This window comes from Dryobates pubescens, chromosome Z (genome assembly GCF_014839835.1).
Source record: "Dryobates pubescens isolate bDryPub1 chromosome Z, bDryPub1.pri, whole genome shotgun sequence".
NCBI lineage: Eukaryota > Metazoa > Chordata > Aves > Piciformes > Picidae > Dryobates > Dryobates pubescens.
In genome coordinates this window covers 133,328,064-133,340,951 of record NC_071657.1, presented here as the reverse complement: position 1 = coordinate 133,340,951, position 12,888 = coordinate 133,328,064, and the positions used below count along the sequence as shown (strand labels likewise).

At 47.1% G+C, this 12,888-nt stretch overlaps 1 protein-coding gene across 1 annotated transcript in view; it reads right to left on the bottom strand.

The window, feature by feature from the left end:
• ANO2 (anoctamin 2) overlaps window positions 1-12,888 on the bottom strand; it is a 169,858-nt gene that overhangs the window by 89,758 nt on the left and 67,212 nt on the right. Inside the window, exon 13 of the mRNA XM_054177870.1 lies at window positions 6,072-6,154. Within this exon, the coding sequence (XP_054033845.1) occupies window positions 6,072-6,154 (83 nt within the window). The remainder of the gene's footprint in view (window positions 1-6,071; window positions 6,155-12,888) is intronic.

The window sequence follows — 12,888 nt, the reverse complement described above, 5'->3', positions numbered from 1 at the left end:
TGCTGCCCCAAGTCAAGATGGAAACTTGGAATGGATGGACAGAGCACTTGCTATCTCTTTCAAGAGAGTTAATTATTCCAAATCAAGGACTGAAGTTTTCTGTATCTTATGATGATGGCACAGTGGATAGAGAAGGGGGAAGTATAAGGAAGAGATTATCATTCCCATCACTGATCTCTTTAGAAGCATAGGAAAACTACTTTCATATCTCAACACATCACTGCTAGATGTCCACAACCTTTTCAGTCCAGATCCCTTGCACAAGATATTTGATTTACATACACAAGCCTGAGTAAGTCATCTAACACTGTTACAAGTTCAGGGATGTTAAAAGACACAGGCAACTGCACAAGTGCACAGGGACTCAGCTACCAAAGGAATTCTGAAGCAACAAAAAAGGTATGCCATGGAAATACAGAATCATAGAATCCTAGAATGGCTTAGATTGGAAAGGACCACAGAGATCACCTAGTCCAACCTCCCTGCCATGGGTAGGGACACCTCTCAACTAGACTCAGCTGCTCAAGGCCTCATCCAACTTGGTCTTCAACACCCCCAGGGAGGAGGCATTCACAACCTCCATGGGCAACCTATTAGTCTCACCACCCTCATACTGAAGAACTTCTTCCTAAGCTTCAGCCTAACCCTGCTCTCCCTCAGCTTCAAACCATTTCCCCTTGTCCTGTCTCTAGGCACCCAGATGAAAAGTCCCTCTGCAGCCTTCCTTGAGGATCTCTTCAGGTATTGGAAGGCAGCTCTAAGGTCCCCCTGGAGTCTTCTCTTATCCAGGCTGAACAACCCCAGCTCCCTCAGCCTATCCTCATAGCAGAGCTGCTCCAGCCCTTGGATCATCTTTGTGGCTGTCTTCTGGGTCCAATCCAACAGTTCTGTGTCCTTATTATGCTGAAGACCCCAGAACTGGAGGCAAGATTGGAGGTGGGGTCTCAGCAGAGCAGAGTCAAGAGGCAGAATGCTCTCTCCTGCCCTGCTGGCCACACTCCTCTGGCTGCAGCCCAGCAGACAGCTGCCTTCTGGGCTGCATGAGAACACTGATAGCTCATGGAGAGCTTCTTATCAATCAACTCTCCCATGTCTCTTCCTTCAGAGTTCTCTCAACCAGCTCTGTACCCAGACAGGATTTGTGCTAGCCAGATAGAATGCTTTGGTTTGCCCTCTTTGTGCAAGAACAGTGGTAGTGCTTCAGAGGATTACCTGCAGAGCTAAATATTTAAAGATGGCCTCAGGTTCTCAAGTGCCCTTAAGCTGGGACCTGACAACCAAATGCTGCCATTGTAATATTACATCCTTGGGTAATGGCAGCAGAATGTAACACCATTCATTTCTCTTCAATATTCAATTTGAATCAAGTCCAGTAAAATACATTGGTAAGGGGAACTGTGTGAAACCAGATGTCCTTGAAGTTTGCTAAAACAATTATTTACTCTACTGCCTGATAAGTCATGGCTGAAACAAGTGAGCTGCCTAACACAAGGAAGCAAGCCAGGCACAAGGCTGGATGCTAGCCCATTGAAATGGGGCATCACCCACAGCTTGTCAGCTCCATCTTACCTCATTGCTCTACCTTTGATACAATATTACCTGGACTCTAGAAAACTTACAATGCCTGTGTGTATCCCGGGATCATCATAGAGTCATAGAATGACTCAGGTTGGAAGGGACCTTAGAGATCGTCTGCTCCAATCTCCCCACCATGGGCAGGGAGACCTCTCAGCTAGACTCAACTGCTCAAGGCCTTATCCAGCCTGGCCTTCAACACCCCCAGGGAGGAGGCAGCCACAAACTCCCTGGGCATAGAATCATAGAATCAATAAGGTTGGAAAAGACCTCAAAGATCATCAAGTCCAACCTGTCACTCAACACCTCATGACTACCAAACCATGGCACCAAGTGCCACGTCCAGTCCCCTCTTGAACACCTCCAGGGACGGTGACTCCACCACCTCCCTGGGCAGCACATTCCAATGGCTAAAGACTCTCTCTGGGAAGAACTTTCTCCTCACCTCAAGCCTAAACGTCCCCTGGCACATCTTGAGACTGTGTCCTCTTCTTCTGGTGCTGGTTGCCAGCAGAGAAGGGGTGGGAGAAGAGACCAACCCCCACCTGTCCACAACCTCCCTTCAGGTAGTTGTAGACAGCAGCCTATTCCAGAGTCTCACCACCCTTATACTGAAGAACTTCTTCCTAAGCTCCAGGCCAACCCTGCTCTCCCTCAGCTTCAAACCATTCCCTCTTGTCCTGTCTCTAGACACCCTGATGAAAAGTTCTTCTGCAGTCTTCCTTGAGGATCCCTTCAGGTGTTGGAAGGCAGCTCTTAGGTCCCCCCAGAGTCTAGTCTGAACAAGATTATTACATTGATTTAGTTGTTTCATAGCAATACTGAGTAGTGACAGTCATGGACTAGGAGCCTGACTTTAGGTACTCAACAATACAAACCTAGAAGTCTTTCTCCATAGTCTTAAAGAATGGTTTACACTCTCTCCTCCCCCATACACCCCTCCCTGCCCCTGTTCTCCTTTGTTGGCTGATAATGTGTAACAGTGGGAACACTTGGCTGTGGAGGCACTCTTTAGGGGAGCATGCTTAGTTAAATATTTCTCTGTCAATACTGAGTGCACTTTGGATGGATTACAGATTTGTAGCTCTCTCAAAAAGAAATACAAGAAACAGTGTAAACCCCTTTACATTCATTCTGAAGGAAATCTGCTTTACAAGTCACAGCATTATGGTCTCAAGAGAAAGCATGCTGCAAATTAGCAAGGTTAGAACCCAACAGTTTCCTCCAACTCATTTTTCCATCCAAACAAGATGAAAATCCTGAGACACCAGGTCTTGTCGGGGCTCCAAGGCTACATTCCTCATTAAGCACCACAATGACCCCAAGAAATGCAGGAGCTTAAAAGAGAAGATCATTGTGGCATGGAAGAGGCTAATATTTTGTAGACCCATCCTCTCATAGAATTATTGAGGCTGGAATAGACCTCTGAGATCAAGTCCAGCCTATGACCTAGCACCGCCACATCGAACACACCATGGTGCTAGGTGCCACATCCAGCCTTGCCTTAAACACCTCCAGGGATGGCAACTCCACCACCTCCATGGGCAGTCCATTCCAGTCTCTAATTCCCCTTTCCATCAGGAAGTGCTTCCTAACATCCTACCTAAACCTCCCCTGGCACAGCTTCAAGCCATGTCCTCTTGTCTTGTCACAGCCTGGCAGAAGAGCCTGACCCACACCTGACTACATCTTCCCTTCAGATAGTTGTAGCATGTGATAAGGTTGCCCCTGAGTCTTCTCTTCCCCAGGCTAAACACCCCCAGCTCCCTCAGCCTCTCCTCATCACTTTCCCTCCAGTCCCATCCCCAGTCTCATTGCTCTCCTCTGGACCTGCTCCAGCACCTCAAGATCTCTCTTGCAGTGAGGGGCTCAGAGCTGCACACAGTGCTCCAGGTGAGGCCTCATCAGTGCCCAGTACAGGGCAGAATTCCATCCCTGCTGCTGCTGGCCACACTACTCCTGATCCAAGCCAAGATGCCACTGACTTTCTGTGCCCTCTTTGCACCCTGCTGTCTCATGTTAAGCCAGTTCTCAACCAGAACTGCCAGGTCCCTCTCTGCCAGACTGGTCAGAGGTAACAGACTGAGTCAAAGTTCAATGCTAAATCGAATCAGCAACAGAGTACTTCTGCCAATGCCACGGATGGAACGACTGCAGATGTCATTAATTTTCCTCTACTTCCCTTGCCAGAGATAGAGAAGTGAATATAATGTAAGAATGTTTCTAGCATGCCAGATCTTGAAGTCTCTATCATTCTCATTTTAATAGGGATGCCTCATAAACAGCCCAATTTTCCTACCACACAGAAAACACTTTCCCAGGTAATATCATATCAGGGCTGAAACACCTCTGCTGTGAGGGTAGGCTGAGGGAGCTGGGGCTGTTCACCCTGGAGAAGAGGACACTTCAGGGGGACCTTCAATCTGCCTTCCAATTGCTGAAGGGATCCTACAGGAAGGCTGCAGAGAGACTTTTCATCAGGGTGTCTAGCAGTAGGAGAAGGGGGATGGTTTGAAGCTGTCCAACTCCACTGCCATAGCAGGCCCACAGAACATAGCTCAGGTGACACAAGAACACATCCAGACAGGGCTTGTAAGTCTCCAAAGAAGGAGACTCCACAACCTTTCTGGGGATCCTCTTTCAGGGCTCTTTGACCCTTACAGTATAAAAGTTCTTCCTGATGTTGAGGTGGAACTTCCTGGGCTGCAGTTTTCATCCATTGCCCCTTGTCCTATCATGGGGCACAAGTGAGCAGAAGCTGTCCCTTCCTTCCTGACACCCACCCCTCAGATACTTATAGACATTGATCAGATCCCCTCTCAGTCTTCTCCCTCTCCAGAGAATCATCTTAAAATGAAAGAATCACCTTGAAAGTACAAAATAATCACTGAGTGAGGTTATGTTGAATTTTGCTCACAAGAGGACAGGAGGTTATCTCTTTATCTCTGGAAATAAAAAGGACATGAAATAAGAAGATGAACAGCAAGGAGTCTTCAGTCAGACACTAAGAAAAGCACTTTAGCAGCACAGACAGAGAAGGATTAGAATACATTGCCTTGGGAGGAAGTGAAATCTCCACTACTGGAGATATGTATATAAGAATAAATTAAACAAAGATCATTTCATAATGATTTGAGTTGATCCTATCATGCACAAGGGATGGCCCCTCAAGGTCCAGCCCAGCCTTCTTGTTATGATTCCACATCCCTAATTCTTCAGCTTTGTGCTGAGATGTGTCAGGCACTCCTTCCCTTGTCATAAACAAAGGATTCTTGCTGATCCCACAGTTCTTGTCCACAAAACCTTTAACACTTCAGATCCCTCCACCAGGAGACCTCACAGATGTAGAGATGTGCTTGGCAAATATTGAGCTTTAAGGCTTGATTTTTTGCACTCCAAGTGATGAAGTTCAGCAAAACCTGGAGGGCTCACCAAGCCTGCTGCAGAGCCAGGAGTTTGCTCTCCAGCCTCTCAGTTTGCAGTGTAATTAGTACAGAAGTGCTGTTCTCCCATGGAGAATGAGGACATTCCACACAGGACAAGCAATGATTTCTGTTATGCTGCTGCACAACAGCTTCCAAACTGTGAATACAAAGTACCAGTCACACCATGGCTGGGTAGAAAGGAGAGAAAAGGCTGAAAAGCAAGACAAAATAAGGGAAGCTGTAGTCACATCATCAGTGGAGGAATACTGGAAGGTCTTCTTTGAGCTGAAGCAGTGCTGAAGGCTGCATTTTGGGATAGTGAGGGGGAAAGGAATACTGTACTGGAGTCTGCTGTCTGTTCTCAGGGTTATCTTCTCATTTTATTGAATGATTCTTGGGGGTGAGGGGAAGCTCCCCCTGAGCCAGTCTTGCAACCCAGAAGTCAAATCATGTCCTGGGCTGCAGCAAGAGGAATGTGGCCAGCAGGGCAAGAGGGGATTCTGCCTCTTGACTCTGCTCTGCTGAGATCCCACCTTTAGTACTGCCTCCAGTTCTGGTGTCCCCAGCATAAGGACACAGAGCTGTTGGAGTGAGTCCAGAGAGGGCCACAAAGATGATCCAAGGGCTGGAACACCTCTGCTATGAGGATAAGCTTAGGGAGCTGGGGTTGTTCAGTGCAGACAAAAGAAGTCTCTGAGGGGACCTTAGAGCTGCCTTCCAATACCTGAAGGGATCCTACAGGAAGGCTGCAGAAGGACTTTTCATATGGGTGATTAGTGATAGGACAAGAGGGAATGAATTTTAGCTGAGGAAGAGTAGGTTTAGACTGCATCTTAGGAAGAAGTTCTTCAGTATGAAGGTGGTAAGAAGGGGTTGCCCAGAGGGGTTGGGAATGCCTCCCCGCTAGGGGTGTGGAAAGCCAGGCTTGATGAAGCCTTGAGCAGATGAGTCTAGTTGAGAGGCATCCCTGCCCATAGCAAGGAGGTTGGAGTAGATGATCTCTGAGGTCCCTTCTAGCCTTCAGATATAGACTAATTATACAGTTAATTAGCACAGGGAGAGGAAACTTACTTCTTCTTCCTCCAGTCCAGTTAGATCCCAGAAGTAACAGAGTCTCATCTGTAATCTCTTCCATTGTTCAAGGAACATAGTAGCTTTAAAACAAAAATAAGGAAATAAATGAATACATAGAACATTTAAAAGGTAGCTTTACAATAAAAATAAGTGAATTAATAAATAAAGTATTAAACAAGCAATCCAGTCTGGTAAATGCTTGTGCTGCTGATAAGCCCCACCAGATTATTTGAAGCCAAATATGCTTGGATCTTTACAAGCAGGCACTAAGAAACAGCCTTAGACTCAGTTTTAAAGTGAGAACACAAGCAAAGAGTAAAAACAATAATTGCTGGGGTCAGAGTGGCTGGAGAGCAGCCAGGCAGAGAGGGACCTGGGGGTACTGCTCAATGGTAGACTGAACATGAGCCTGCAGTGTGCCCATGCGGCCAAGAGGGCCAATGGCATCCTGGCCTGCATCAGGAACAGTGTGGCCAGCAGAAGCAGGGAGGTCATTCTGCCCCTGTACACTGCACTGGTCAGGCTACACCTTGAGTCCTGTGTCCAGTTCTGGGCCCCTCAGTTTAGGAAGGAGGTTGACTTGCTGGAAGGTGTCCAGAGAAGGGCAACAAAACTGGGGAGGGGTTTGGAGCACAGCCCTGTGAGGAGTGGCTGAGGGAGCTGGGGTTGCTTAGCCTGGAGAAGAGGAGACTCAGGGGTGACCTTCTTGCTCTCTACAACTACCTGAAGGGAGGTTGTAGACAGGCAGATGTTGGTCTCTTCTCCCAGGCAGCCAGCACCAGAACAAGAGAACACAGTCTCAAGCTGTGCCAGGGGAGGTTTAGGCTGGATGTTAGGAAGAAATTCTACACAGAGAGAGTGATTGCCCATTGGAATGTCCTGCCCAGGGAGGTGGTGGAGTCACCATCACTGGTGGTGTTTAGGAAGAGACTGGATGGGGCGCTTGGTGCCATGGTTTAGTTGATTAGATGGTGTTGGATGATGGGTTGGACTTGATGATCTCAAAGGTCTCTTCCAACCTGGTCTGGTCTATTCTATTCTATTCTATTCTATTCTATTCTATTCTATTCTATATAAATAAACCCCAGAAAGATACACCATGGATCACTCAAAGGCACTGAGAATGGACCTGAACTCACATCTGCTCATACCCACCCCAAGAACATCCTCTCCCTTAACTGATCCTGAGTCATTCTACAATTCATGAGTATGAAGTATGTCATGAAACAAAATCTAGGTCTAAATATCAATATGCAACAGGTTAACTGGCCAAACAGATTTTGCTGTTCCACAGAATGACAAAAACATTCAGGTTGGAAAAGACTCTCAGGGTCACCAAGTCCAATCCAGAACCCTACTCTACAAGGTTCACCTCTAAACCACAGCCCCAGGCACCACATCCAAACCACCTTGAAATGCATCTAGGCTTGGGGACAACCACCTCCCTGGGCAGCACATTCCAAAGCCTGACCACTTTTGCTGTGTAAAAATGGTCCCTAATGTCCAGGATTTTAGGGTTTCTAACCAGTCACAGACATGTGAAGAAGTGTGGTCTGCTACTGAAATAAGTCATTGATACACATATGTGAATTAAGACCTTCAGTACTATGTAGAAAATGATGTTATTTAGAAGTGTGTTGCATTGGTACAGTTAAAGGTTTTAGTCCTGCATAGACATGTTAATAGAATAGAATAGAATAGAATTAACCAGGTTGGAAAAGACCTCAGAGATCACCAAGTCCAACCTATCACCCAACACCATCTAATCAACTAAACCATGGCACTAAGTGCCCCATCCAGTCTTCCTAAACACCTCCAGTGATGGTGACTCCACCACCTCCCTGGGCAGCACATTCCAATGGCCAATCTCTCTGTAAAGAACTTCTTCCTAATCTCCAGCCTAAACCTCCCCTGGTGCAGCCTGAGACTGTGTCCTCTTGTTCTGGTGCTGGTTGCCTGGCAGAAGAGACCAACCCCCACCTGGCTACAACCTCCCTTCAGGGAGTTGTAGAGAGCAAGAAGGTCTCCCTTGAGCCTCCTCTTCTCCAGGCTAAGCAACCCCAGCTCCCTCAGCCTCTCCTCACAGGGCTGTGCTCCAGACCCCTCCCCAGCTTTGTTGCCCTTCTCTGGACACCTTTCAGCAACTCAACATCTTTCCTAAACTGAGGGGCCCAGAACTGGACACAGGACTCAAGGTGTGGCCTAACCAGTGCTGAGTACAGGGCACAATGACTTCCCTCTCCTGCTGGCCACACTGTTCCTGATACAGGCCTGGATGCCATTGACCTTCTTGGCCACCTGGGCACACTGCTGATTTTATTTCTAAAGGACTGGCCAGTAGCTCCCTCTCTTGCCTTTTTTGTGTGTCATTAGTAAGGAACAGCTGTACTCTTCTCTCATATTTAGAGTCTCCTGACCTTCCTCTCATAACTGCTGTTCCCTGCAGATAGCCCTTTGCATAGCTGCTCATCACATGCACATCATTGCCTAGCTGCTTCTGGCAGGAACACAAAATGTTAGGGGCTGGAAGCAACCTCCATGGATCATTGAATCCAGCCACGCTGCCAAAGCAGGATCACCCAGGACAGGTCACACTAGAACATACCCAGGCAGGTTTCCAAAGTCTCCAGAGAAGGAGACTCCACAACCTCTCTGGGCAGCCTGTTCCATCACCCTCCATCAGTGTTCCATCACCCTCACCATCACCCTCCATCAGTATTCCATCACCCTCACCATCACCCTCATGGTGAGGGGGAGCCTCCTGTGCAGCTGCCTTCCAATACCTGAGTGGATCCTACAGGAAGGCTGCAGAGAGACTTTCCATAGGAGTGTTGAGCAATAGGACAGGGGGGAGTAGGACTGAATGACTGTAGGTTTAGACTGCATCTGAGGAAGTCGTTCTTCAGCACAAGGAATGTGAGAGTCTGGAGTAGGTTGCCCAGGGAGATTGTGGGGATGTTGAAGACCAGGTTGGATGAGGCCTTGAGCATCTGAGTCTAGCTGAAAGGCATCCCTGCCCATGGAAGGGACCTTAGAGATCTACTTCAACCTTCATGGTTGAAGTAGATGATCTCTAAGGTCCCTTCCTACCTAAGCCATTGTATGATAAATTAAGCAGACTCTTAGAAGACAGAATCCATTCAAACACTTAGCTGCAAATCTTTCCTGCACAGGTGTCCTCCCATAGCATAAGAAATATACATCACTGAAGCACAGGGCTGAGAGTACCCTGGAAATAGATCCAGACACTAAGTAATTAAATTGCTATTTCTCCTTCCTGAGCAGAGGACATATAAAAGCTATATTTAGCATGTTTTGACAAATACACAGTTTTTTACACATCCTAAAGACAAAAACATTTGGCTATTTTATAGGGTGCTATTAGTCATTCTCTTTTTTTTTCCTGTTAGTCAAATATCCATTCCACATTTAGCTCTCTAAGAACTTCTTTGGCTAGGTGAAGTAGCTGCTCTGAACACAGCAAGTTTTTACTGACTTACACTAGCAGGAAACCAGTCCCATGATATTCAGCTGTCCTAACAAATTATGTCTGATAGCTGAAATCCAGCACCCAAGGATTGCTGGGATCACAGAGACACTTTAAGAGACAAGACCAGCTCGTAAAAAGCATGATTCCTTTCAAGACTTTCACTATAGTAAGTCACCCTCCTTTTACAGAGTGGGAGAAAGGAAGCAAGGTAAAAGCTTCCACCTCAACATGAGGAGAAACTTCTTTACAGTGAGGGTGACAGAGCACTGGAACAGGCTGCCCAGAGAGGTTGTGGAGTCTCCTTCTCTGGAGACTTTCCAAACCCACCTGGATGCATTCCTGTGTGGACTACCCTGGGTGATCCTGCTTTGGCAGGGGGGTTTAATTTGAGGATCTCGAATAGGATAGAATAGAATAGAGTAGAGTAGAGTAGAATAGAATAGAATAGGGTAGAATAGAATAGAATAGAATAGAATAGAATAGAATAGAATAGAATAGAATAGAATAGAATAGAATAGAATAGAATAGAATAGAATAGAATAGAATTAACCAGGTTGGAAGAGACCTTTGAGATCATCAAGTCCAACCTATCACCCAACACCATCTAAGCAACTAACCCATGGCACCAAGCACCCCATCCAGTCTCTTCCTAAACACCTCCAGTGATGGTGACTCCACCACCTCCCTGGACAGCCATTCCAATGGCCAATCTCTCTTGCTGGGAAGAATTTCTTCCTAACATCCAGCCTAAACCTCCCCTGGCACAGCTTGAGACTGTGTCCTCTTGTTCTGGTGCTGGTTGCCTGGGAGAAGACACCAACCCCCACCTGGTGACAACCTTCCCCCAGGCAGATGTAGACATCAATAAGGTCCCTTCCAATCTCTAATGTACTGTGATACCATGATAAAAACCTTCTGCCTAGCACCATCACAAAATGAAGCCAGATCAAATTAGTACACTTTAGGTTTTATTGGCAGAAGTTACAACAGAGAGCTACAAGGATGATTATAGGACTGCAACATCTCTGCTATGAATAAAGACTGAGAGACCTGGGGCTGTTCATTGCTGAGAAGAGAAGGCTGAGAGGAGATCTTACCAACATCTACAATTATCTGTGAGGTGGGTGTCAAGGTGAAAGTGCCAGGGTCTTTCTGGGGGTGCTCAGACAAGAAACAATGGGCACAAGCTAGGACACAGGAGGTTCCACCTCAACATGAGGAGACACTTTCCACTAGATCAGATTGCTCAGAGCCACATCCAGCCTGGCCCTAAAGACCTCCAGGGATGAGGCTTCCACCACCTCCCTGGGCAACCTGTGCCAGTGTCTCCCCCCTAGTCCTATCACCCCCTGAAACCCTAAAAAGTCCCTCCCCGGCTTTCTTGTAGCCCCCTTCAGATACTGGAGGGCCACAATAAGGTCTCCTCTGAGCCTTCTCTTCTCCAGCCTGAACAGCCCCAACTCTCTCAGTCTGTCCTCACAGGAGAGGTGCTCCAGCCCTCTGATCATCCTCGTGGCCCTTCTCTGGACATGTTCCAGCACATCCTTCTTGTAACAGGGGCTCTAGAACTGGGCACAATACTTCAGGTAGGGTCTCATGAGAGTATAGTAAAGGGGGAGAATCACCTCCCTCAACCTGCTGGCTCTGCTTCTCTTGATGCAGCCCAGGATGGGATTGGCTTTCTGGGCTGCAAGTGCTCACTGCTGGCTCCTGTTGAGCTTCTCATCCACCAGCACCCCCAAGTCCTTTTCTTCAGGGCTGCTCTCAAGCCAGTCCCTGCCCAGCCTGTATCAGTGCCTGGGATTGCTCCAACTAGTTTTCACTATAAACAAGTTCTAGAGTGAATGAGGGCATGACAGGAGCAAAAATAGATGCAAGCACAGCACAGAAGAATTTCAGAGCAGAAGTGAGGCCAGAAACAATAGGAATAAGACTGCAATGCATTCATTAGTGTTTATGAAGTGTTTTGATATTCTCAGTGTGACAGGGTCGGTTTGCCACTGAAGAGAACTAGGCTTGTTTAAACAGAATACTTCAGAGCATATTAAAATGAAAATGATAATAGTCCCATTGTTCTTGGAATCCCATAAAATTGTGATACAATTATGTGACTAAGCTGTCCCACATGGAAGTGCAGTCTGTGCTTAAATTAAACCCTTACAACCGCCTGCACCAGACCAGTCTCCAAGCGCAGAAGGCATTGAAGGGACTTGCCTTGTCCATAGGAAAAGAAAACACAGTGAAGGCAAACATGGAAAAGATTAGAATTGACATTAAAGAAGAGAGCAGAGAGACAAAGCACACATTTTTTTCCTTCCTGGAACTTCCCAGCTCCTAGAATCACAATATGCATTGGGTTGGACAGGACCATTAAAGCTCTTCTAGTTCACAGACACACACGCCCCACCCTAGATTAAGCAGAGACATAGAATCATAGAATCAATAAGGTTGGAAAAGACCTCAAAGATCATTAAGTCCAACCTGTCACCCAAGAACTCATGACTAACTAAACTATGGCACCAAGTGCCACATCCAATCCCCTCTAGAACACCTCCAGGGATGGTGACTCCACCACCTCCCTGGGCATCTTTAACTGGATCAGGTTGCTCCTACCTTAAACATCTCCAGGGATGGGGACTCCACTACCTCCCTGGGTAACCTTTTTTCAGTGATCTTCCACCCTCATAGCAAAGAACTTTTCAATTTACTCCAAAGCTTTCTAATGACAGCAAAAAGCATTGTAATACTGCTTTCTCCAGACCTTCTGAGGCTTGCCAGCTTCATGGAGCCTATTCAATCTAATGGTACTTTATGTAAAGCTACTCTAGGTCCTACTGCTGTGCATGGCACTGTTCATTTCTGTCAAGAGTTCAAAGATTGTAGAACCACAGAATTGTTAGGGTTGGAAGGGACCTCAGGGGTCACCCAGTTCCAACCTCCCTGCCATGGGCAGGGACACCTCACACTACATCAGGTTGCTCAGAGCCACATCCAGCCTGGCCTTAAAAACCTCCAGGGATGAGGCTTCCACCACCTCCCTGGGCAACCTGTGCCAGTGTCTCACCACCCTCATGGGGAAGAACTTCTTCCTGACATCCAATCTGAATCTGCCCATTTCTATTTTTGTTCCATTCCCCCTAGTTCTGTCACTCCCTGACACCCTAAAAAGTCCCTCCCCGGCTTTCTTGCAGCCCCCTTCAGATACTGGAAGGCCACAGAAAGGTATCCTTAGAGTCTTATCCAAACTGAACCACCCCAACTCTTTCATCGTGTTCTCACAGGAGAGGAGCTCCAGCTCTGATCATCCTCATGACCCTTCTCTGG